The sequence below is a fragment of the Psammomys obesus genome, unplaced genomic scaffold (assembly GCF_907164565.1).
Source record: "Psammomys obesus unplaced genomic scaffold, mPsaObe1.curated_primary_1811, whole genome shotgun sequence".
Classification (NCBI taxonomy): domain Eukaryota; kingdom Metazoa; phylum Chordata; class Mammalia; order Rodentia; family Muridae; genus Psammomys; species Psammomys obesus.
Genome location: NW_026596040.1, coordinates 84051 through 105515, shown reverse-complemented (window position 1 = coordinate 105515; position 21465 = coordinate 84051). Strand labels below are relative to the sequence as shown.

The window sequence follows — 21465 nt, the reverse complement described above, 5'->3', positions numbered from 1 at the left end:
CCACATTTTCTTTATCCATTGCTCATTTGAGAAATGGATTGTTTCCATTGTTTCTAGGTTGTTTCCAGTTTCTGACTATCATGAATAAAGCTGCTATAAACATAGTTGAACAAGTATTCGTGTGGTATGGTGGTGCATCTTTTGGGTACATGCCCAGGAGTGGTATAGCTGAGTTTTGAGGTAGGACTATTCTCAATTTTCTGAGAAAACACCAGATTGATTTCAAAGTGGTTGTAAAAGTTTACACTCCCATCAGCAATGGAGAAGTGTTCCTCTTGCTTCACATCCTTGTCTGCCTGAATTGTCACTTGTGTTTTTTATCTTAGCCAATCTGATGTTTTTAAGATGGAATCTCAGAGTCATCTTTATTTGCATTTCCCTGATGACTAAGGGTGTTGAAAATTTCTTTAAGTGCTTCTTGGCCATTAAAGATTCCTTTGTTGAAAATTCTCTGTTTAGCTCTACTCCATTTTTTAATTGTATTATTTAGTTTGTTGCTGTTTAATTTCTTGAGTTCTTCGTATATTTTGGATAATAGCCTTCTGTTGGATGTAGGGTTGGTGAAGATCTTTTCCCATTCTGCAGGCTGCCTACGTTGTCCTATTGACAGTGTCTTTCGCTTTACAGAAGCTTTTCAGTTTCATGAGGTCCCATTTATTAATTGTTGATCTTAGAGCCTGAGCTATTGGTGTTCTGTTCAGGCAGTTGTGTCCTGTGCTAGTGCGTTCAAGGGTATTCCCCACTTTCTCTTTTTGTCAGAATTAATGTATCTTGTTTTATGTTGAGATCTTTGAGCCACTTGGATTTGAGTTTTGTGCAGGGTGATAGATATGGATCTATTTGCATTCTTCTACATGCAGCCATCCAGCTAGACTAGCACTATTTGTTGAAGATGCTTTTTTTGTTCCATTATATAGTTTTGGCTTATTTGTCAAAAATCAAGTGTCCATAGGTGGTAGGTTTACTTTTGTATTGTCAATTCAATTCCATTGATCAGCTCGTGTGTGTTTATGTCAATACCATGTGATTTTTATTACTATTGCTTTGTTGTACAGCTTGAGATCAGGGATGTTGATACCTTCAGAAGTTCTTTTAGTGTACAGGATTGTTTTAGCTATTCTGAGTTGTTTTTTTTTTTCTTCCATACGGAGTTAAGAATTGTTTTTTCAAAGTCTATAAAGAATTGTGTTGGAGTTGGTCATGGGGTGGGGGAAGGGGTGGCGCATGCCTTTAATCCCAGCACTCAGGGAGGCAGAAGCAGGTGAATCTCTGAGTTCAAGGCCAGCCTGGTCTACAAAGTGAGTCTAGTACAGCTAAAGCTACATAGAGAAACCCTGTCTCTGAAAGAATAACAATAAACAAAGAGTTGTGTTGGATTTTGATGGGAATTGCATTGTATCCGTAGATTGCTTTTGGCAAGATGGCCATTTTTACTACATTAACTCTATAGATCCGTGAGCATGGGAGAGCTTTCCATCTTCTGATATCTTTTTCAATTTATTTTTTTCAAAGCTTGAAGTTCTTGTCATACAGGTCTTTCATTTGCTTAGTTAGAGTTACACCAAGATATTTTGTATCTTATGGCTATTGTGAAGGATGTTATTTTCCTAATTTCTTTAGCCTTTTTATCAGGCTTGTGGTCTTGGCTTCTAGAGGGAAGCAGGCTGAGCAAGCCATTGGGAGCAAGCCAGTAAGTAAGCAGCACCCCTCCATAGCCTCTGCCTCAGCACCTGCCTCCAGGTTCCTGCCCTCACTGCTTTTGATGGTGAACATGAATGAAATAAACCCTTTCCTCCCCAAGTTTTTGGTCATGATGTTTCATCACAGAAAAACCCTAACTGACCTTGGACTAACAGTCTTTTTTGCCTTAGTCTTTGGAGTACTCAAATTGCAGTCATGTGTTAGCATTTTCAAATGGTTGCTTGTTTTGATAGATATTATACAAAGGATGTTAATTTTTTTCACTATCTTTAATTCATCTGGATGTTCCTGTTGGAACATGGTCAAAGAATGGAGTCGTATGAGGAGAATTCTGAGTGCTTCTGAAAAAAACTCCAAGGAAACAAGAGTCTTGGGACTTCACTTTCTTAAAAAACACAGAATTGTACTTGAAATGTGTTTTCTTGCTCCTCTTAGGTGTAGTGGATATTCATTACTGCTTGCTGCTGTCATCATATGCCTCTTTGGAAAAACATGTTTTTGCAATGTGTGACTTGTCCTTTTGGTTGTGGACAGTTTGAACTCATAAACACTGTACTTATGTGATTCTTCTTAACCATCAGAGTATAAGTTGCCTGGCTGGTGTTCAGAATAAAGTTGGCCATTGCATGAGACTTTAGTCTGTCTCATTTTTAGACTCCGTTCTCTGAGGTTCTACTGCCTCTTAGAGCAGTCAAAATTCCTTTTTATATTTTAAACTAAATTATTTAATGCATTTAGTTTAGATGTATTCTGTCTTCCTAACGGATTTGTCCTGTATCATATAAAATTAGTTTGCTTATAGTTATTAGACAACACATTTCTATCTGATAGTAATCTAGCAGCAAAAACTTTCTTTTTGGCTGGTATTTCTTATAATTGGTATATGTTTATGTCTTTAACATGTGTCTCTTGTAAGGAGTGCATATTTAGTATGTTTGACAGATTTTCATCTTCTTGAAGAAATGCATTTAATTTTTTAGAGTTGGTCTGTACCATACCACTATTAATTTTCTTTTTTATTTTCTTGTTTCATGTCCTCTATTTCATTCTTGCCTTCTTATAGATTTTTAAATTTTTTAATTATTGTTTTTCATTTCTCTTTTTGCTATCCTTCTAGTGGATATTCTAGTGGATAGCCTAGACAACATGCACACTTGACTTACTGTACTCTAATAAAGAAGGTAATTTTCACCATTTTTTGTCATAGTTTGCTTTCTATTGCTATAATAAATACCATGACCAAAAGCAACTTGAGAAGGAAAGGGTTCAATCTATCAGGAAGGGAAGTCAAGGTAGGAACTAAAGCAAAGACCATGGAAGAATGCTACTTACTGGCTCCTGTTTATGACTTGCTTAGCTTCTTGCTGTGCCATTCAGGACCACCTGCCTAGTAATGCTCTGTCCACTCTGGGCTGGGCCCTCCTACATCATTTATTCATAAAGAAAATGCTTCCACAGACTTGCTTGCATGTACTCTCAGGGAGCTGATCTCTCAATTAAGGTTCCTTCTTTCCAGATGACTCTAGATTTGTGTCAGAATGACAGAAACTGACCAGCACAATTGACCCCTTTTCAACTTTACACACAGATGCATCACTATTCAACCATAGCCTTTCCTTTCTTGTTTATTCCTAGGGTAGCACATTATATCATAATATAGTACACACTGTTAAAAGTCCCATAGTCTTGTAGAAAACTCCAGCTGTTTAAAAATCTAAGTTACCTTTAGAAATCCAAAGTCTCTCTTACCTATGGGTTTCTGTAAAATAAAGAAATTTATATACTTATTTCAAAAGGATGAGCCAGGGTTCATTTACAGTCAGATCAAAGTAAACTCAAAAGTCAACAGTGTAAATAGCTCAGTGTCTGACATCTGGAACTCACTCATGGTCTTCATGCTTTCCATACGTATACCATTTAGGACACTTGCACATTGCCAAGCTTAGCTGCTAGTTTGAGATGCAGCATGGGTGACTCCTGGACCACAGCTTCTGTGTGCTGACCCTGAGGAAATATTTCCTGGATTTCACCTCAGTGATTCTGGTCTCTTAGTCCAGATGACTTTTCGGCTCTGCCAACCAGCACCAGTTGTCACATTAAAGCAAAGGTTTTACCTTAGTGGTGCTAAACAGGAACCAGAGTTTCCTGCAGAGTCTAAAGGGACTTAAAACTTCCCTCCAAACATCACAAGTCAGGTCTCCACAATCTGCATTTCTCTCATTACTCAGTGGATTTTTCTAGCCCCTAGCTTCAAAATCCTTCTGCAGTCTTGAGAACAACATGGCCAGGTCCATCACAGTAGTCCCACTTTCTGGTACCAGTTTCTCTCCTGGTTACTTTCTGTTGCCAAAATAAAATACCAACCAAACCCAATGTGAAGAGAAAAGGGTTTATTTCATTTTACAGCTTGCAGTCCGTCATGAAGAGAAGTCAGGGCACATTTACACCCAAGATGAATCCTTTGGAATTCCTAGCTTAATGAGGGAAGCCATACTGCACCTCTTACTTTGGGTAGAAAGTAGATCACTCCTTCCCCACAAAGCCATCAGATTTATCTTGAAGCAGTACTCTAGTATTTTGTTTGCTTCCCTGAACAAGCCACCACTTCTTAGTAACTTTTCCATGTATTCAGGGTGGTTTTTCTGAGCATTACACTAGCATTTTTAGATAATTTTCCTTTGAATCTGTCATTTCTTTTTAAATTTTTTTCATTATATTGAAATATTTTTGATGTCATGGGAGCAAACCAGATTATCTTTTGTCTGAAACTTGATCATGTATGGGGAGGAGTGTGCGTGCACTGTGGTGCACATGTGGAGGTCAGAGAACAACTTGTGAGAGTAATTTTCTCCTCCCACTACGGGGTTCCATCCAGGAGGCAAGTGCCTTTACCTGCAGAGCCATCTCACCAGCCCACGGCTGCCTACGGACCATCTTAATTTCTTGTTATTATTGGAAAAAAATTTAATAATTTTTACTTTTTGAGATTACAGTATAACTACATCAGTACCCTTCTCTTTCAGCTCTTTTATGTACCCTCCTTGATCTTTCTCAAATACATGATCTCTTTTTCTTTAATTGTTGAACTGGAAAGGCAGTTTGTTCCAGCACTGTGAGATTAGATCAGGAATCAGCAACTATGGCCAGCTTCTCTTATTAATAAAGTGTTATTGGATCACAGCCATCTATTCAAATAGTCATTGTGGGTGGCTGCTTTCATATAATACCACCAGACTGAGTAGATGTGCTGATCTAAATTATTTATCATCTGCTTTAGGATTCCTACTGGTGTGATGAAGCACCATGACCAAAAGCAACTTAGGGAGGAAAGGGCTTATTTTACCTTTCGGCCTCTTAAGTCCACCAGTGAGGGGAAGCCAGAACAGGAACCTAGCAGCAGTAACTGGAGCAGAAGCCATTGAAAGAACACCGCTTGCTCCTTATGGCTTGCTTAGCCTGTTTTCTTACAGCACTCAGAACCATCAGCCCAAGGGTACCACTGCCCACAGTGAGCTGCCCTCTCCCACACCAATCATCAATCAAGAAAATTCACCACGGACTTGACCAAGCTGGTGGGGCATTTTCTCAGCTGAGGTTTTCTTTTCCCAAATGACCCAAGCTTCTACCCTGTGTCCAGTTGACATAAAACTAGCCAGCACACCATCCAGTACTTTAAGCAAGAGTTAACCAATCTCTGAATTGCTTAGCTTGATATATCATACCTGTTTATGAAATTTCTTCAGTCACTTGACATGTTTCCACAGAATTACTATTTTAGCTTTATACTATTTTAACATTTTGTTGATTTTTTTTTTTTAGTGCTTACATGGTGCATATAATTACATAAATTCCTACACATAAAAGATTGGAAATATAAAATGTAAATCCTGTTTTACATGGGCATGGTGTCACATGCCTTTGATGGGGGGCAGAGGTAAGTGGTTCTCTGAGTTTGAGGCCAGCCTGATCTGCAGAGTGAGTTCCAAGACAGCCAGGGCTCTCAGGACGGCCTCCCGCTCTGCCCTTCCCCCCCCAAAAAAAAAAAAAAAATGAAGGAAAGGAAAAAGAAGAAAAGAAAATCCCTCACAGACATGCCCAGGAGCTTGTTTGTTTGTTTGTTTGTTTGTATTTCATGTGTAGTCAAGTTGATAGCCAAGATTAGCTCACATGGGCTCATTCCCTACCTCCTGAAGGTAGAATCTTAGCTTTTCAGTGTTGTTCCCCAGCCACTCACCTAAAGTTTTCATCAATCTCCTAACAAACCTGGTTCTCTTCCCTGCTTGATTGTTTTCTTTTCACAGCACTTGCTGTTATCCAACATAATGTGTCATCTATTGGCAGATTTGGTCTGTTTCACTTTATTACAATGAAAACACATTCTTACCTTAATTTTATTAATTTGTCTTCTTTGCCCACTATCAATTCTCAGGAAGTTGCTGCTGAAGTAATGGATCTTCATGTATTTAACATTTTTATTTCTATTTTTTGTTGTTGTTTTTTGTTTTGTTTTGTTTTAAGACAAGGTTACTCTCTGTAGCCTTGGCTGTCCTGGACTCACTTTGTAGAACAGGCTGGCCTTGACTTGAACTCACAGAGATTCACTTACCTCTGCTTTCCCGAGTGCTGGGATTTTAAGTGTGCACCACCATGCCTAGCTAACATAGTCTTATATTGGAACTCTTAGGCCAAAGGGATGAGTGACATTTTCCCATATACAATATTCTGTATATGGTCTATCAAGTGGTATAAAATGGGCTTATGTTATAGCCAGGCATTAATGTACATGTCTGTAATCATACTACTTGGAAGGCAGAGGCAGGAGGATTGTTGAAAGTTTGAGGCCAGTCTGATCTACAGAGTAAGAGTCAGGATCAGCCAGAGGTATTTAGTGAAATTTTGTCTCAAAAACAATCAAAACAGTGTTTGAAAGTATTCTGCTCTTGAGCTCAAGTGACCCATTCTGGTACTCAGTAGCATTGATTTTGTTAATTTTTTGGCTTTCAGAGCTATTTCTGTATGCCCAAAAGCTGATCCCACTTTATACTATACAGTTATGTCTACACAGTAGAGTCCCTGTTTTCTCCTTCCTCCTCCTTCTTCCTCCTCCCTCCTCCTTCCTTCCCTACTTCTTCCTCCTCCTTCCTTCCTTCTCCTTCCTCCTCCTTCTTCCTCCCTCTCCCTTCTTCCCCTTCCTTCCTCCTCCTCTCTTCCTCCTCCTCCTTCCTCTTCCTCCTTTATGCACTGCCTAGCCCTCCTCAGGAACCAGTGCTGGTAATTTTTAGTGAATTTTGCTATATAGTTAGCTGTTGAAGAAATAATAATGAAATGTCTTACCTATATCCTGAAGCTCAAAATCAAGAGGAGATGAACGAATCTCCACTCTTAAAGGAACACAGGTTAAAAAAAATCAGCATGTTACATATATGTCAAGAACCATTGAAAAATTAAATAAGGTACAGCTCATAAATAGAGTGAAAATTAGTTATCAGAGCAGAGAATGGGTACATTAATTCAGGATGACTTCGTGGAAAGGGATGAATATATTCTTTGAATAGTAAAGAGTGTGGGAGGAAAGGGGTTCGTTACACCTTGTTCAAATTCAGCGGTGATTAAAAGATCACTGGAGTTGGTTAAGAGATCACAGTGATTAAGAGATCATAGGAATTGGAGAAATTAAGCATTTTTATAGGAAGAGTCATGTTCAAGGTAGACTTTGAAAGATAATGAAGCTTTTACAAAAGGGTAACTGTAGGAAACTTTTAGCATAGGGACTAGTAAGCTGTATCATAGAATGTTGTGAATGAAGTTTTAATGGAACACAGTCATACCATTTATGTGCTGGTGGACAGCTATATTCATGCTACAGTAGTGGAACTGAAAAGTTAAGACAGAGGTTGGTGGCTGGAGAGATGAGTCAGCAGTTAAGAGCATTGGCTGCTCTTCCAGAGGACCTGGGTTTGATTCCAACTCCCCACATGGCAGCTCACAACTGTCTGTAACTCCAGCTTTCTTTTCAAGCTTCCAGGAGCAGTGCACACACGTGGTGCACAGACAGACATGTGGGCAAAACACATAAAGTAAAATAAAAATAATTTTTTAAAATTAAGACAGACAATATGGCTCACAGTACCTAAAATATTTACTCTCTGATTCTTCGACAGAGTGAGCTGCTCCCTCTAGGCAGTTTCTATTTAAGGAGAAAAGCATTATTGACTTGGAGAAATGAAAAGATATTCTTGTGGGGGCATTTAGTTAAGGAAGAGTGGCTAATGAGATTAGCCTTGAAGGAATACAGTGGAGAGACAGTTAAAATAAGAGAGGAGGTGACAGCCATTCTGCCAGGACAGGTATAATTGAGTGATGTGCAAAGGTGGCTTAACCTTAATCATGTTTTTCTAATTTCTCTCACTAGCCAAGAAGGATCAAGAAGGTGGAGAAGAAAAGAAATCTGTGCAAAAGAAAAAAGTAAAAGAGCTAAAAGTGCTGGATTCAAAGACAGCTCAGAATCTCTGTGAGTAATCCTTGTGATCCCAGCGTGTGGGAACTTATTTCTCCAAGCCTACAGTCCCTCCATGTGGAACTCCTCTTGTTGAATTCCTACTCTATGCCAGGCAGTGCCAGTGAATCCTTCAGTAGACAGCAGGGTTGACAAGTATCCAGCTTTATGTCAGGAAGCAGGTGAAGATTTTAGGAGTGTATCTAGTAATAGAGCTAAAGGGAGGCAGATCTCAGGTTTTAACCTCGAGCTTTCTTATTATTTCATTTTACTGAGGGCTGGGGTGGGGTTGAGGTGTAACTTTGCTATGTAGCTTGGCTGTCCTTGAACTGGCAGTCCTCATGCTTTAGCCCCTGAGTGCTGGGCACTCATGGTGGGCACCACTATGCCTGGCAAACTTCTTTCAAAGTTCCACTTCTTGTGTCAACAGGAAGTCTACTACAGGGTTCCAGCCTCACTGTATTTCTTTCTGTTTCTGATAATGTAGCTGCTATTGTGGCTTCATTTAACACTAAAATTACTTAAATTTAGAATAAGTGAGATGAATCTTGTATTTGTCTGAGTAGGATCAGTAACTCCAGAGAGTTAAGCATTTGGTACCATATTTCTTTGGTTCTGACTTGCCACCTGGACTGAGAACTCCAATTAATGGAAAAATTCCAGGTTGGAGCAATTTCCACATGCTCAGTTCAGCACCTTATATACTATAATGAAGAAATTTCTCCACAAAATTGATATAGTTACGGCCTGTTTTGTGGTCAGAATCAATGTTTTCTTTCCTGTTGTTCATTGCAGCTATCACTCTGAACTTCCTTTATGCTGAGTAATATAGATACTAATTTTTTGGCCAAATATTTGAAAGTCTGGCATGTGACAGCTTTTATTAGTTACATGCTAATCATGTGCTGTATAAATGAAAGAGTATGTATTCCATAAGCTCATTCATAATCTTATAGTTACTATCTTCATTTTCCCACATGAGAAAATTGAAGTTCAAATGTCATGACTTGGCCAAAATCACCCAGTCAAGTATGCATACCCATAGGTACAGTCAGAGTGATATGGCAAGAAAGTCAGTTTTAGTGGTTTTTCCATTGCTTTAAAGTTTTATTTAGGTCAGGCATGCTGGTGCACAGCTTTAATCCCAGCATTTGAGAGGCAGAGGCAGGTGGATCTCTGTGAGTTTGAGGCCAGCCTGGTCTACATAGAGAGTTAGTTCCAGGCCAACAATAACTACGTAGCGAGACCGTACATGGCGCGGGTGGTGGTGGGGGGGAGATTAAAATAAAGTAAATAATACACTTTTATTTAGATTCAGCATTAGGATCAGCAGTTTTACTCTAAAAATCAAGTTGTGTATGTCCTCCTTGCCCAGGACCATGCTGACTTATGAATCGCTTCAGCTATAGTATATGCTTTAGAATCAAGCATAGTTTGTTTTTGTTTTTGTTTTTGTTTTTTTAATCCTTTACCATATAACCTTAGATTGATATTTATAGGTATTGCTTAATGAAAGTTTTTGGTGACATTTTTTATAGAGACTAAAGTCATGTTGATTTCTGTTCCTAAGATTATGTCTAGGAACATTAAAACATGAGTAATTGTTATTTTAGAAAACAATAGAAGAAAGACTGTAATGCATTATTATTCTCCACTGAATGTTATTAAAATGGGAAAAAGTTTAGAAAGGAATTGGGGTCATTATTTCTCCTTCATGACCTCTCTCACTTTTTAAAAAAAATAAGTCTATATTCATTCTGTGCAAAATGAATGGAAAAAAAAGCCAAGGAACTGAGGGGTTGGATGTCATTTAGCAGTGGAGCATTAGCCTAGCATGTCTCAGGCCTGGGTTCCTCAGGACTAAGGGAGGAGGGCATAGAATTAGATCATTTTAGGATAGGATAGTTTAGGAGGCAGAAGTGCCTGTTTCATCCTAAGAATACAAAGCCAAGGCAGACAGTCTCTGTCCTCTTGACCTATGTGTCTGGTAAAGACAGGAAGAAAAACAAAACAATGGCTGAAGGTGACTGCTCCATAAGGACGTGCTAGAATACTAGGCAAGCACTAGTATTAAGCTTCCACGCCACATGGTTAGTGTTGAAGGGCTAGACCAAGAGTATTCTTAAGAAGGTTAAAAATGGGGTGAAGACCTATCTAAACAGAGTTAAGTGAAGGGAAGGGCTAGCTTATATCAGGAGGGGTGAGCCCATTTGGATGAGATAACTTGGTACAGTCTGGAAACTACAGATCCTTACACATGGAGAAGTTGCCGAGGAGAGTTTAGCTAGGAAAGTGGTTGTCACAGCCCTTTGTCATCTTTGGAAGGCTGCTTTAGCAAGTGATTTTCAGGCTCAGTTTCTGAGTAGGAGAAGAGTAAAAAGGAAGATGAGCTGTTTTAATGCTTTAAACTAATGGGGATGATCAGGACCTAAGACCAAAGTAATAAGGATGAAAAGGCAAGGCACAGGCTAGAAACAGAATTCCTGGGATTTGGTGGTTGAGGAGATGGACAGTGACACTTGAGTGCAAATCACTCTGAAAGGTGGAAACCAATATACTGAACAAGGCAAGTTTACCCAGAAGAGAGTGGCCACTAGATTTGAGTCAGTTGGCAAGATAGGACCTTTTATGAGTCATCATGTGGTTGCTGGGAATTGAACTCAGGACTTGGAAGAACAGCGAGTGTTCTTAACCTCTGAGCCATCTTTCCAGCTGAGATAGGACCTTTTATAGAGTGTACTCACTGATTGCTGTCTTCATTGGCTTTGTGAAGATAGAATAGATGAAAGTTCTAGTAATGAAAAAATAGGTTACTGTGTTTTTAGAATGCAGTAAGGAAACAGATGTTGGTAATAGAAGGGAACATTGGGTCAAAGAAGGTTTTTAGCATAGACTTGACTGTATATGCTGAAGGAGAAGGATGTTAGGGTTGCCTTAAGAGCTGGCCATAGTGACACAACATTTTATATATATATATATATATATATATATATATATATATATATATATAACATAGTGATATGTTTTTAATCTTATTTTTTATATTAATTACAGCTTATTCACTTTATATCCCAGCTGTAGCCCCCTCCCTTATCTCCTCCCAATCCCACCCTCCCTCCCTTATCTCCTCCCAAGCCTCTCTCCAAGTCCACTGATAGGGAAGGCCGTCCACTGATAGGGAAGGTCGTCCTCCCCTTCCATCTGATCCTAGCTTATCAGGTCTCATCAGGACTGGCTGCATTGTCTTCCTCTGTGGCCTGGCAAGGCTGCTCCCCTCTCAGGGGGAGGTGGTCAGAGAGCCAGCCACAGAGTTCATGTCAGAGACAGTCCCTGTTCCCCTTACTAGAGAACCCACTTGGAGACTGAGCTGCCGTGGGCTACATCTGAGCAGGGGTTCTAGGTGATCTCTATGAATGGTCCTTGGTTGGAGTATTAGTGTCAGAAAAGACCTTTGTGCCCAGATATTTTTATTCTTTTTCTCTTTGTGGAGCTCCTGTCCTCTCCAGGTCTTTCTATCTCCCCCTTCTTTCATAAGATTCCCTGAGCTCTGCCCAAAGTTTGGTTATGAGTCTCAGCCTCTGCTCTGATACCCTGCTGGGTAGAGTCTTTCAGAGGCCCTCTGTGGTGGCTCTTGTCTGTTGTGATGCAACATCTTTAATCCTAACACTCAGGAGGCAGATCTTTGGGTTCGAGGCCAACCTGGTCTACAGAATGAGTTCCAGGACAGCCAGGGCTACAAAGAGTCAGATAGGGAAGCCAGGGTGGTTGGGCAAGAGACAAAAAAAAGAGAGAGCTGTTTTTATAAAAGATTTGGTTTTATATGTATAAGTATTTTACCTGCATATACATGTGCCTAGAGCCTGAAGAGGCCTGAAGAGGATGCTGGATCTTCAGGAACTGCTATTACAGATGTTTGTAAGCGGCCATGGGGATGCTGGGAACTAACCAGGCCTCCTGCAAGAGCAGTCAGTGCTCTTAACCACTGAGCCATCTCTCTAGCCCCAATAGAGGACTCTTGATAATATTGAAGGGTCAGATTAGAACACAAGGGAATTGGAAGGACAGAGTCTATTTCTTAGGAGTGGAACTTGGCCATTTTAAGAATGAGCAGGTCTGGTTGGGGATTTAGCTCAGTAGAGTTCTTGCCTAGCAAGCACAAGACCCTGGGTTTGATCCTAAGCTTCAGGCGGGATATTGGGGCAGGAGTATGTTTGTGTGGGAAAATGATCAGGTCAGGCAATGGCGGCTTTGTGGGCGAGAACATCTAAGGCAGGTGAGTGGTTTTGAGATTCCTTTGAGTACAGCCATGATGTTTGTTGAATGTGCTGAGCATGGAGTTGCTGTGTGGCTTGTGTGGGAATGGGTGACAATGGAAGCTCCAGCACTGTTCAGGCAGAGTGGGCTTTCAGGATGGTCTGGAAGAGAGAGGAAGATGAGAAGAACTTGTCTTTGTATCTCATTCTCTGGCAGCAATCTTTTTGGGTTCCTTCCGCATGCCCTATCAAGAGATTAAGAACGTCATTCTGGAGGTGAATGAAGCTGTTCTCACTGAGTCTATGATCCAGGTAAGGAGCAAGGTTGTGTCAGAACTGGCTTCTTCAAGCAATTTGAATTTTAAAATGCTGGCTGAAGAAACTGCTGTGTCCCTGGTGGTTACCTAAAAAGACTGAAGAGTCCCCCATCTCCCAAGCTGCTCCCACTCCCATGCTCCCATCATTGTTACTGGGCAGAGTGTGGGATTTAGAGACACAGGTATGATGCTCAGGCTTTCATCTCACCACACATGCAGCATTTACTCTCTTTTCCAGAACCTTATTAAACAGATGCCGGAACCAGAGCAGTTAAAAATGCTTTCTGAGCTGAAGGATGAGTATGATGACCTGGCTGAGTCAGAGCAGTTTGGTGTGGTGGTGAGTAAGGCTTGTAGCAGTCAGCTCTTCTGCAGCTCCCTGTTCCCTTCCCTCTAAAGGCCAGCCTGGTTGCTTGCTCCTTGACTCTCTTATCTGTTTTAGATATTTTAGTCAGTCAATTTTTCTATGTCTTCCTTCAACCCACCCCCTTGCTCTGGAGCTTTGCTCTCCCAGAGGAGGTTCAGCCTGTGATCTTTTCTTGGCATCTCTCTCCATTAGCTCCATAATAGAATTTCTTTTCTTCCTCACTAGATGGGCACAGTGCCCCGTCTTCGGCCTCGCCTCAATGCCATCCTCTTCAAGCTACAATTCAATGAGCAAGTTGAGAATATCAAGCCGGAGATCGTGTCTGTCACTGCTGCATGTGAGGAGCTGCGTAAGAGCGAGAGCTTCTCCAGCCTCCTGGAGATCACACTGCTTGTTGGGAACTACATGAATGCTGGCTCCAGGAACGGTGGTGCTTTTGGCTTCAATATCAGCTTCCTCTGCAAGGTGAGCCAGAGGGCTAGACAGGAGGACAGAGGGAAGGCTGCTAGACAGGAAAACAGGGAGCCTAGTATTGGCCTAAGGTGGTTTGGAGAAGTCTCAACTAAGAATTTCTCCTCTCCCCTCAAGCTTCGAGACACCAAGTCTGCAGATCAGAAGATGACTCTGTTGCATTTCTTGGCTGAGTTATGTGAGAATGACTACCCTGATGTCCTCAAGTTTCCCGATGAGCTTGCCCATGTAGAGAAAGCCAGCCGAGGTAAGGCAGCGTAGGGCAAAGCTAGTAGGTAGTTCTGGGCCAGCAAGATGGTTCAGTGGATAAAGATGCCTGCTTCCAACCCTTCAGTCCCTGGGACCCATATAGTAGAAAGAGAGAACTAACTATCACAAGTTGTCCTCTGACCTATACACGCACACAAATAAATGTATTTTGAAATAGTTTCTAAAAAAGAAGGTGGTCCTGAGCTCTAAAAGTGTCTACAGGGGGAAAGACTTTAAATCATTTTCAGTTCAGACCATTTTAAGTGAGACTTAAGGAGAGGTTAGGCATTTAGGTATCTAAGGTACAGGGAGGTATGTGAGTCTGAAGAGAGCTCCCTTTGTACTAGTGGAAATGCTTTTCCCCTTCTTTGGATATACACGCAAGCATGCTGAAAAGATCCACAGTCTAGGTCCATAGCTTTTTTTAGCAATGGGCCTTACTATCTGGAACTACACAAATCACCGTATTGAAATAGGACAGATCTCTACCCTGCTTCTGTGTTCCTACCTATGTCTCCTTTCAAAAGGAGACCAAGATCTCAGGAATCCCATGGGTCCTCCCCCCCCCCCCCCCCAGAGCTGAGGACCAAACCCAGGGCCTTGCTAGGCAAGTGCTCTACTGCTGAGCTAAACTCCCAACCCCTCATGGGTTCTTCTTAAACAAAATTTGTTTCTGTCAGTATCGTACAGTATGTGGAGGTTGGAGGTTCAGTTAGCAAATATCATGCTTTGTTACTGCAGAGACTAAAACCAGCGTGTGTAGGCTAGAGAAGAGAAGGAAGTGTCTAAGCAGGGTGACTGCAGACTGAGGCTACTAGAACTCATGCTGAGCAGTAAGCTCTTCTGTTCTCCCATAGTTTCTGCTGAGAACTTGCAGAAGAACCTAGATCAGATGAAGAAACAGATTGCTGATGTAGAGCGCGATGTTCAGAATTTCCCAGCTGCTACAGACGAAAAGGACAAGTTTGTTGAGAAGATGACTATATCCTGTCTTGGAGGACTTGGTCCCTAGGAAGGGAACGTCTTCCCCCGGGGAATGGGATAGGTGACAACAGCATTCAGTTTTTACCTGTGAATTTTTTCTTCTGCTAAATACACAGTTTTTAAGCCTATGATAGCAGGGAAAATAAGCCTTGTTGATAACAAGTCCCCTTAAGTTATTACTCTTTGTCCCATTCCTGTTATAAATACACCTATCTTCATTAAAAAACCCTGAGTCCCTACTGTGTGTCCTATTACAGTCACAGAGATGCCCTTTCACAGAGGTAACCACTGCCACTTTCTGATTTACACCTCATTATTTTACAGAAAAACTGCATTTCTTAGCTTTCTCTGCAGCCTTCTTTCTGTAGTAGTCTCTGCAGCTTCTCTAGTACAAATAAGCCATGGCTTATGTTTTGTCGTTGTCGTCTTCCAAATATTTAAGAGCACTTCTGTTCCCTGTCGTGAGCAGTGGTGTGTGCCATACCCTGCGCAGCCCATTCTGCATCTTTGAGTGGTTCTCCGACCTGGGTCTGCTGTTTTTTGTTTTGTTTGTTCGTTTTGTTTTGTTTTGTTTTGTTTTGTTTTGTTTTGTTTTTTCAAGACAGGGTTTCTCTGGTTAGCTCTGGATGCCCTGGAACTCACTCTGTAGATCAGGCTGGGCCCAAACTCACACCTCTCTGTTTCCTGGGTGCTATGATTAAAAGTGTGTGCCACCACTGCATGGGTCGCTTCTTGGTTTTGGTCCTTTACTCCTTGGCTGCACAGCTTTGTGAAGGACGCACAGGAACAGTACAATAAGCTACGGATGATGCACTCTAATATGGAGACTCTATATAAGGAGCTAGGTGACTACTTCATCTTTGACCCCAAGAAGTTGTCTGTGGAAGAATTCTTTATGGATCTGCACAACTTTAGGAACATGTTTTTGGTGAGCAAGGGTGAAGTGCTAATTTTTCATGGGGTTGCCAATGATTAGTGGTGGATTTACATGTTTCCACATACACTCCATCTGGTCTCCCCTTCGCCCTGCTCCAGCAAGCGGTCAAGGAGAATCAGAAGCGCCGGGAAACAGAAGAAAAGATGCGGAGAGCAAAATTAGCCAAGGAGAAGGCAGAAAAAGAGCGGCTGGAGAAGCAGCAGAAGCGAGAGCAGCTCATAGACATGAATGCAGGTGGGAAGTGTGAAAGGGGGCATCGGAAGGCTTCTCCATCTGCAATCTAGCCCCACACGGAATAGCTCAGGTCTAAACATTGCTCTTGGCAAATGGCTTTGCCAACCTTTTGCCTCTGAGCTCCTGGTGCTGGGTTTTAACATGTTTTGTTTTTCCTTTCCTTTTCAGGCTCTTGAATTATGTCTCATCACCCTTGTGATTTGGAAATTGCTATCATACTTAACTCTTTATTTCTGCCTGTCAAAAATGTTTCCTAACCTGTTCTCATTCCTGCTGCTAAATATTTTTGGCTACCAAAATGTTTCCCTGACTCCTCCCATTTTATAGTAACTAGCACCCCTTTATCTTTATTTCACCAATACTGTGTTCCTGTTACCTCTTAGCATGCTGTATGTACGTCTGAGATCATAAATAGATTGAACTTCTAAAAGGGGGTGAAAAGCTGGCCACTCTCTTTCTCCAGCAGAAACATGTCTTTGTTCAAACATATGGTCTCAATTACTGGCCCTCTGTTTCCTGTCTGCTTTTTTTCCTGCTGAGAATTCCCTGCCCCCATTAGTCCTTTGGGCAGCGGAAATAAAGTAAATGCAGCATGTGTTGCGCATGGCCTTGAGCTGATCTGAAGGGCCATGAGCCTCTGAAAGTGAGGGCTTCTTGAGACTGTCAAGACTTACAAATATGCTAGCACAAACAGTAAAGACGAATGTGGTTTGCTCCCAGAGACCTTGAGAGTTCCTTGCCCTTACCTCAGTTATATTTAAGCCACAAACTCTTTTTCCAAAACACTGTTAAAATCGTACCAAGTACTCTTCCCTGTTCTCCCTGGGCCTCTAGGGCTTTACCCCTTCTAGATTGCATAGGATGTAATGAGAGTAAGGTGGAGTCCAAATGGCATTTGAGGTAAAGGCTATGACCCAGCCAGCAGGTGGCGTAGTGGACCTTACCCTATTCTGAGTGCCTGTGTCAAGCAAATGAAATTGAATGTAGGTCAGCTGCACTGGTGAAGTTCAGACAGCAGGTGGCGCAGGCAGTAATGAGCCCTAGTCTTTATCTAGTAGCCAACCAGCTCCTTGGGATTTCAGTTTCAGATTTCTCTATCCTGAGCTGTTGCCATGGAAACTGAGCCTGGCTAGAACTAGGATTCTACATTAACTCTTTGCATTCCAGCCAGGCTGCTTTCAGCTCTCACACGCAGAGCTGTCTTCAGGAAGATGCAACCGCCAGAAGCAGTAGTTACGTGAATACAGTCTTGACCCAGTGGATTCTCCTACTTTAACCCTCCTGCAGCCTAAGCCCTCAGTGGTTGTTGCAGACTGGAATAAAACACTGGGATCACTAATAGTTACAATAGTTTTGCTTTGCACTCCCTCCCCCTCCACACACATATAATTCTTCCGACATAGCCCAGGCGAGCTTCAAACTCCACGTCTTTCTGCTTCCAACTCCCTGTACTGGGGTTACAGCTGTGGTTGCTTTGCCTGGCATACCTGCCTTTGCTTTATAACCATGGTCTCTGCTTACTCAGGTGTTGAAATTAGACAGTCCTAGACGTTTGTATGCTGGTCCTGATTAGTGTGGGTGGGATGACATACTTCAGGGTTTGCACTAACAGGCAGTGAGTCTTCAGGTGTTTTTTAAACTGACACAAGTAAAGTAAATGTGGGTCTGAGACTTGAAAGGTTCAACAGTTCTTGTCTGTTAGGAACTGTCAGCCGGTGTGAGGGAGGGAAAGTCACACAGCAGCCATGCATTTTCTGTGCAGCTTGATATTTGCTGTGCTAGTCTGGCTGAAGAATTTACACCTCTGTCTTTGTTCATGACAGAGGGAGATGAGACAGGTGTGATGGACAGCCTTCTAGAAGCTCTGCAGTCAGGGGCAGCATTCCGACGGAAGAGAGGGCCTCGCCAGGGTAAGTAAACAGATGGAACTCAGTTGGTTGTTGGGGGTTGGTGCGGTGTCTCTGCTCCTGGTCATGCTAGTGGAGGACTAAAGAACAAAGTGATGTTCCAGTGTTTAGAAACTTCCTGTTTCCATGCATTAAGAATTGATTATCTAGGCCTCTTCCTCCCACATTACAAAGTTCTCACAAGGATCCTTTGGAGGCCTAGATGTGATGGCTTCTTACTCTTCTGTCAAAGAGTAAGAACTGCAGCAGAAGCATCACTGTGACAGAGTTAAAGCCTCCCATTTGCTGGAGAGTCTGTAGACACATTTGATATGAGCTTCATTTGGAAACTTCGAGAGAGAGAAGAACACAGTAGTATCTCTAGGACCGGTAGTGCCTGGCACACCCTGGAAGGAGGAGCCTAGCCAAAGGTGCAGATTGTATGAACCCATTTATAACTCAGTTTCATGGCCCAAATGGTTTGCTGTCATTTTCTTGTAATAACTGGCTACCTCTTTCTATCTATACTCTAAACACTCAGGAAATTTTTCTCCCATGAGCACCTCTGGATATGCTCTGAAGCCCTTTCTAAACAAAACAAACAAATCCCTGGTACAACTCGTTCATCACATGACAGCTTCTGAGTACAGGGTCTCAAAAGGGAAGAGAAGTGGGTATGAAGGGCTTAGAACTCTGGTTAGGGCACTCAGCTTTACAGATAGGCCTCTGTATGGCCAGGATAGCTAATGGGACTCCTTTGGTACTTAGATTCTTGAAACACTGTTTCCTACCCAGCAGCATAGTACTGTAAGCTCACTGAGCTGTCCTCCCTGGCCCTCTTACCTAAGCCCAGTCTGCTTCCGACTTTGGTGGGGAATTCCCTTTTCAACCTCTTCCTGAGGGATTGTACTAGAGACCCAGATGCTTCCTATACAAGAGGCCAGGCATCAGTGACGTCCCTCTGTGGGAGATGCCCCTGTCTCTATTTTCCTATGAAAAACCAGGGCTTGCTAATAGAGAAGAAGGGATTTTGTCAAAATAACCTTTTTAGTAGAGAATCTAAATTAGTCAGTGTACTGTCTTGCAGATAGAGAGACAGTGGAAGGGGACTCTTACGAAATACTGAAATTAAAAGAAGTTGAAAATAAGGATTGCATAGTTTAAGTCAGCTTCCACTTGTACTCTTGTCTTTCTGATCTCCTTTGCTAAGCTCACCAAATGTCTGGGAGATTTATTAAAACATTTCTAGTTATGCCAAAGAGCTTTTTACACTTGTGTACTTTGAATCAGAACAGAAAGCGAGGCATCAGAGTGGCTTGCCAAGGAGTTAGGCTCTTTTCAAAGGGGGGGGGGGGCTGGAGTTTTGAAGTATGGGGGCTCCAGGGGTTGCAAGCTCCCTCCAAGGCTGCTGCACCCACCTGCTCTATTCTTTGACTGGCTGTGTCTCATGACCAGTGGTTCTTACCGTTCCTAAGGCTGCGACCCTTTAATATAGTTCTTCATGTTGTAGTAGGCCCCCAACCATAAAATTATTTTCATTGCTACTTCATGACTGCAATTTTGCTACTGTTTTGAGTCATAAATATCTGATATGCAGGATTTCTGGGATATGGCCCCCAAATGGGTCAAGATCCACAGGTTGAGAACTGCTGCTGATGACCAAGTGCTGAGAGCCAAAGGACCAAAAGCACTGTCAGGCTTATCTGCCTCACAGTCTTTCCAGTCTCAGAGGCCACTGTCTATTGAAAGACACTAGCTTCTTCCCTAGAGTCTCCAGGAATGTTAAAATCTTCTAGTCTCTGGAGACTTGAGGGAGTGGCCATATACAAAGACCCATTGAGGAGCTGGAAGAGGAGAGTTACTATCAGAGCTGGTTCATTTAAAAAGTAGCCTGCAAATTGCTATGGTCTGCAGGGTGTGGAAAACAATGGCTTGAGTGTCAAGAGGAAGAATCCATGTGATTGTATTAGAGCTGCTATTTCCAGCTGTGATTGAGTCAGCTTGTGGTTTTAATGATTCAACTTTATCTCCAATCCTGAATTGCATGTAAGCCACTTACATACTAGAATGAAAGTCAAGAAAGACATCCATCTCTCTGGAGTCTTCCCTGTGCTGTCTCCCAGCCTCCTTTTAAACTTCACTTATGCTAATCGAGGTCTATGTTAGATCCCTGCTATTGATCCGTATCCACCCTGCTCATATGTAGGAGGAGTTAAGACACTACCTAAGGTCTTGTCCAAGCATAATGATAAAACCAAATTGTATCCTGCTTCTGTATATCCAATCCAGGGCTCTTCCCATTAAGCCTGCATTATTGGACAGGAAATGACAATGATCTCTATCTGGGCCAGAAAACTGGCATGCGATACTACAACAAGATTTCTGGGTGTGGTGAAATTGTACCAGGGAGGTTTTCTGATGACCCCCCTTGTCTGGAAAGTGTTCCCATATTACTACTCTTCCCCAATTTTGTCAAAATAGGACAAGAGGTATAATTAGGATCGTTTCAGACAAGGATGAGTTATTTAGGATGATAATGACTGTCCCATCTGTCCTAGTTTCCTCTTCCCTGAGGAAGCTTATTAACAAGAGCACTTCCTCTTTAGTGGTAGTTCATAGCTCATGTCTCCGGATTTTTTTTTTCCTGAACCATTAAACTTTTTTAAATTGAGCTGTGATCTTAGTACTACTTAGGTAGTGCTTTTCTTGCTTACCCCAACTTCTAGCATTCTAGCTTTGACCATTTTCTCAGGCTCCACCTCTACCCCAAATCTGAGGGCCCGTTCTCCTTGTTAGTAATTGTTCCAGAGCCTACACAGTTAAACCCTGGCCTGGTTCTGAAGTCAATTTCCTGATTGTCTGGTCTGCTCAGCATATTGGTAACTATGGAGATATATCAGAAAATGGAATGTTGGAGTTTCCTTGGTTTTTTTTTTTTCATCCGTTAGAAGAAGAGTTTTCTCCTTCTTGACCATGGGTCACTTTGTGTCCATCCCTTAGTGTACCTGCTTTCAAGGCTTGGGGGATTGTGCTGTTTTCTCTGTCTGTCCTCTTCCCCTGTGTCTTAAGATATGGGTAATGAGTCAGAAGTCTTGTGAGTGTAGAGATACCCTGAAGTTCTGCTGGATGAGGACCAACAGGGACTCCTAGAGAAAGCAGCCAGAGAAAGAAGCAGCATGTGACTTGCTGGACCTGCTGACTTCCATGTTGTTCCAAGGCAGGTGTTCAGTCTGTGGAGTCAGCAGTGTGCTCCCGTTCATTCTCTGGAGTTAGACGGATGTGTGCATGCACATGTATGCACACGTGCAGCTGCAGTGAAGAGATACTCAGCCACATTTTCCTGGACATGTCAGTGGGATCCTGGAGAACTGAGTGCTTTAGAAAAGAGTGGGAAAGAAACATTGAGGCGAGACCGGGAAGGAAAGTAGGAAAAGCACATCCATATCCCTTTACGGCAGTTGCTGAGGCTTGTTTCCACAACGCAGCATCTAGCTTGGTGAAGCGCTGAGGGTGTAGGTTTCTTACACACACACACACACACACACACACACACACACACACACACACACA

The 21465-nt window shown here is 42.1% G+C and overlaps 1 protein-coding gene across 2 annotated transcripts in view; it reads left to right on the top strand.

Annotated features, from left to right (window-relative positions):
• Positions 1-21465, top strand: part of Diaph1 (diaphanous related formin 1) — a 94603-nt gene that overhangs the window by 68769 nt on the left and 4369 nt on the right. For both annotated transcript variants that reach the window (XM_055622539.1, XM_055622538.1), the window contains 9 exons: positions 8114-8212; positions 12668-12762; positions 13006-13107; positions 13360-13599; positions 13723-13852; positions 14712-14836; positions 15602-15766; positions 15874-16009; positions 17833-17919. In XM_055622539.1, the coding sequence (XP_055478514.1) occupies positions 8114-8212; positions 12668-12762; positions 13006-13107; positions 13360-13599; positions 13723-13852; positions 14712-14836; positions 15602-15766; positions 15874-16009; positions 17833-17919 (1179 nt within the window). The remainder of the gene's footprint in view (positions 1-8113; positions 8213-12667; positions 12763-13005; positions 13108-13359; positions 13600-13722; positions 13853-14711; positions 14837-15601; positions 15767-15873; positions 16010-17832; positions 17920-21465) is intronic.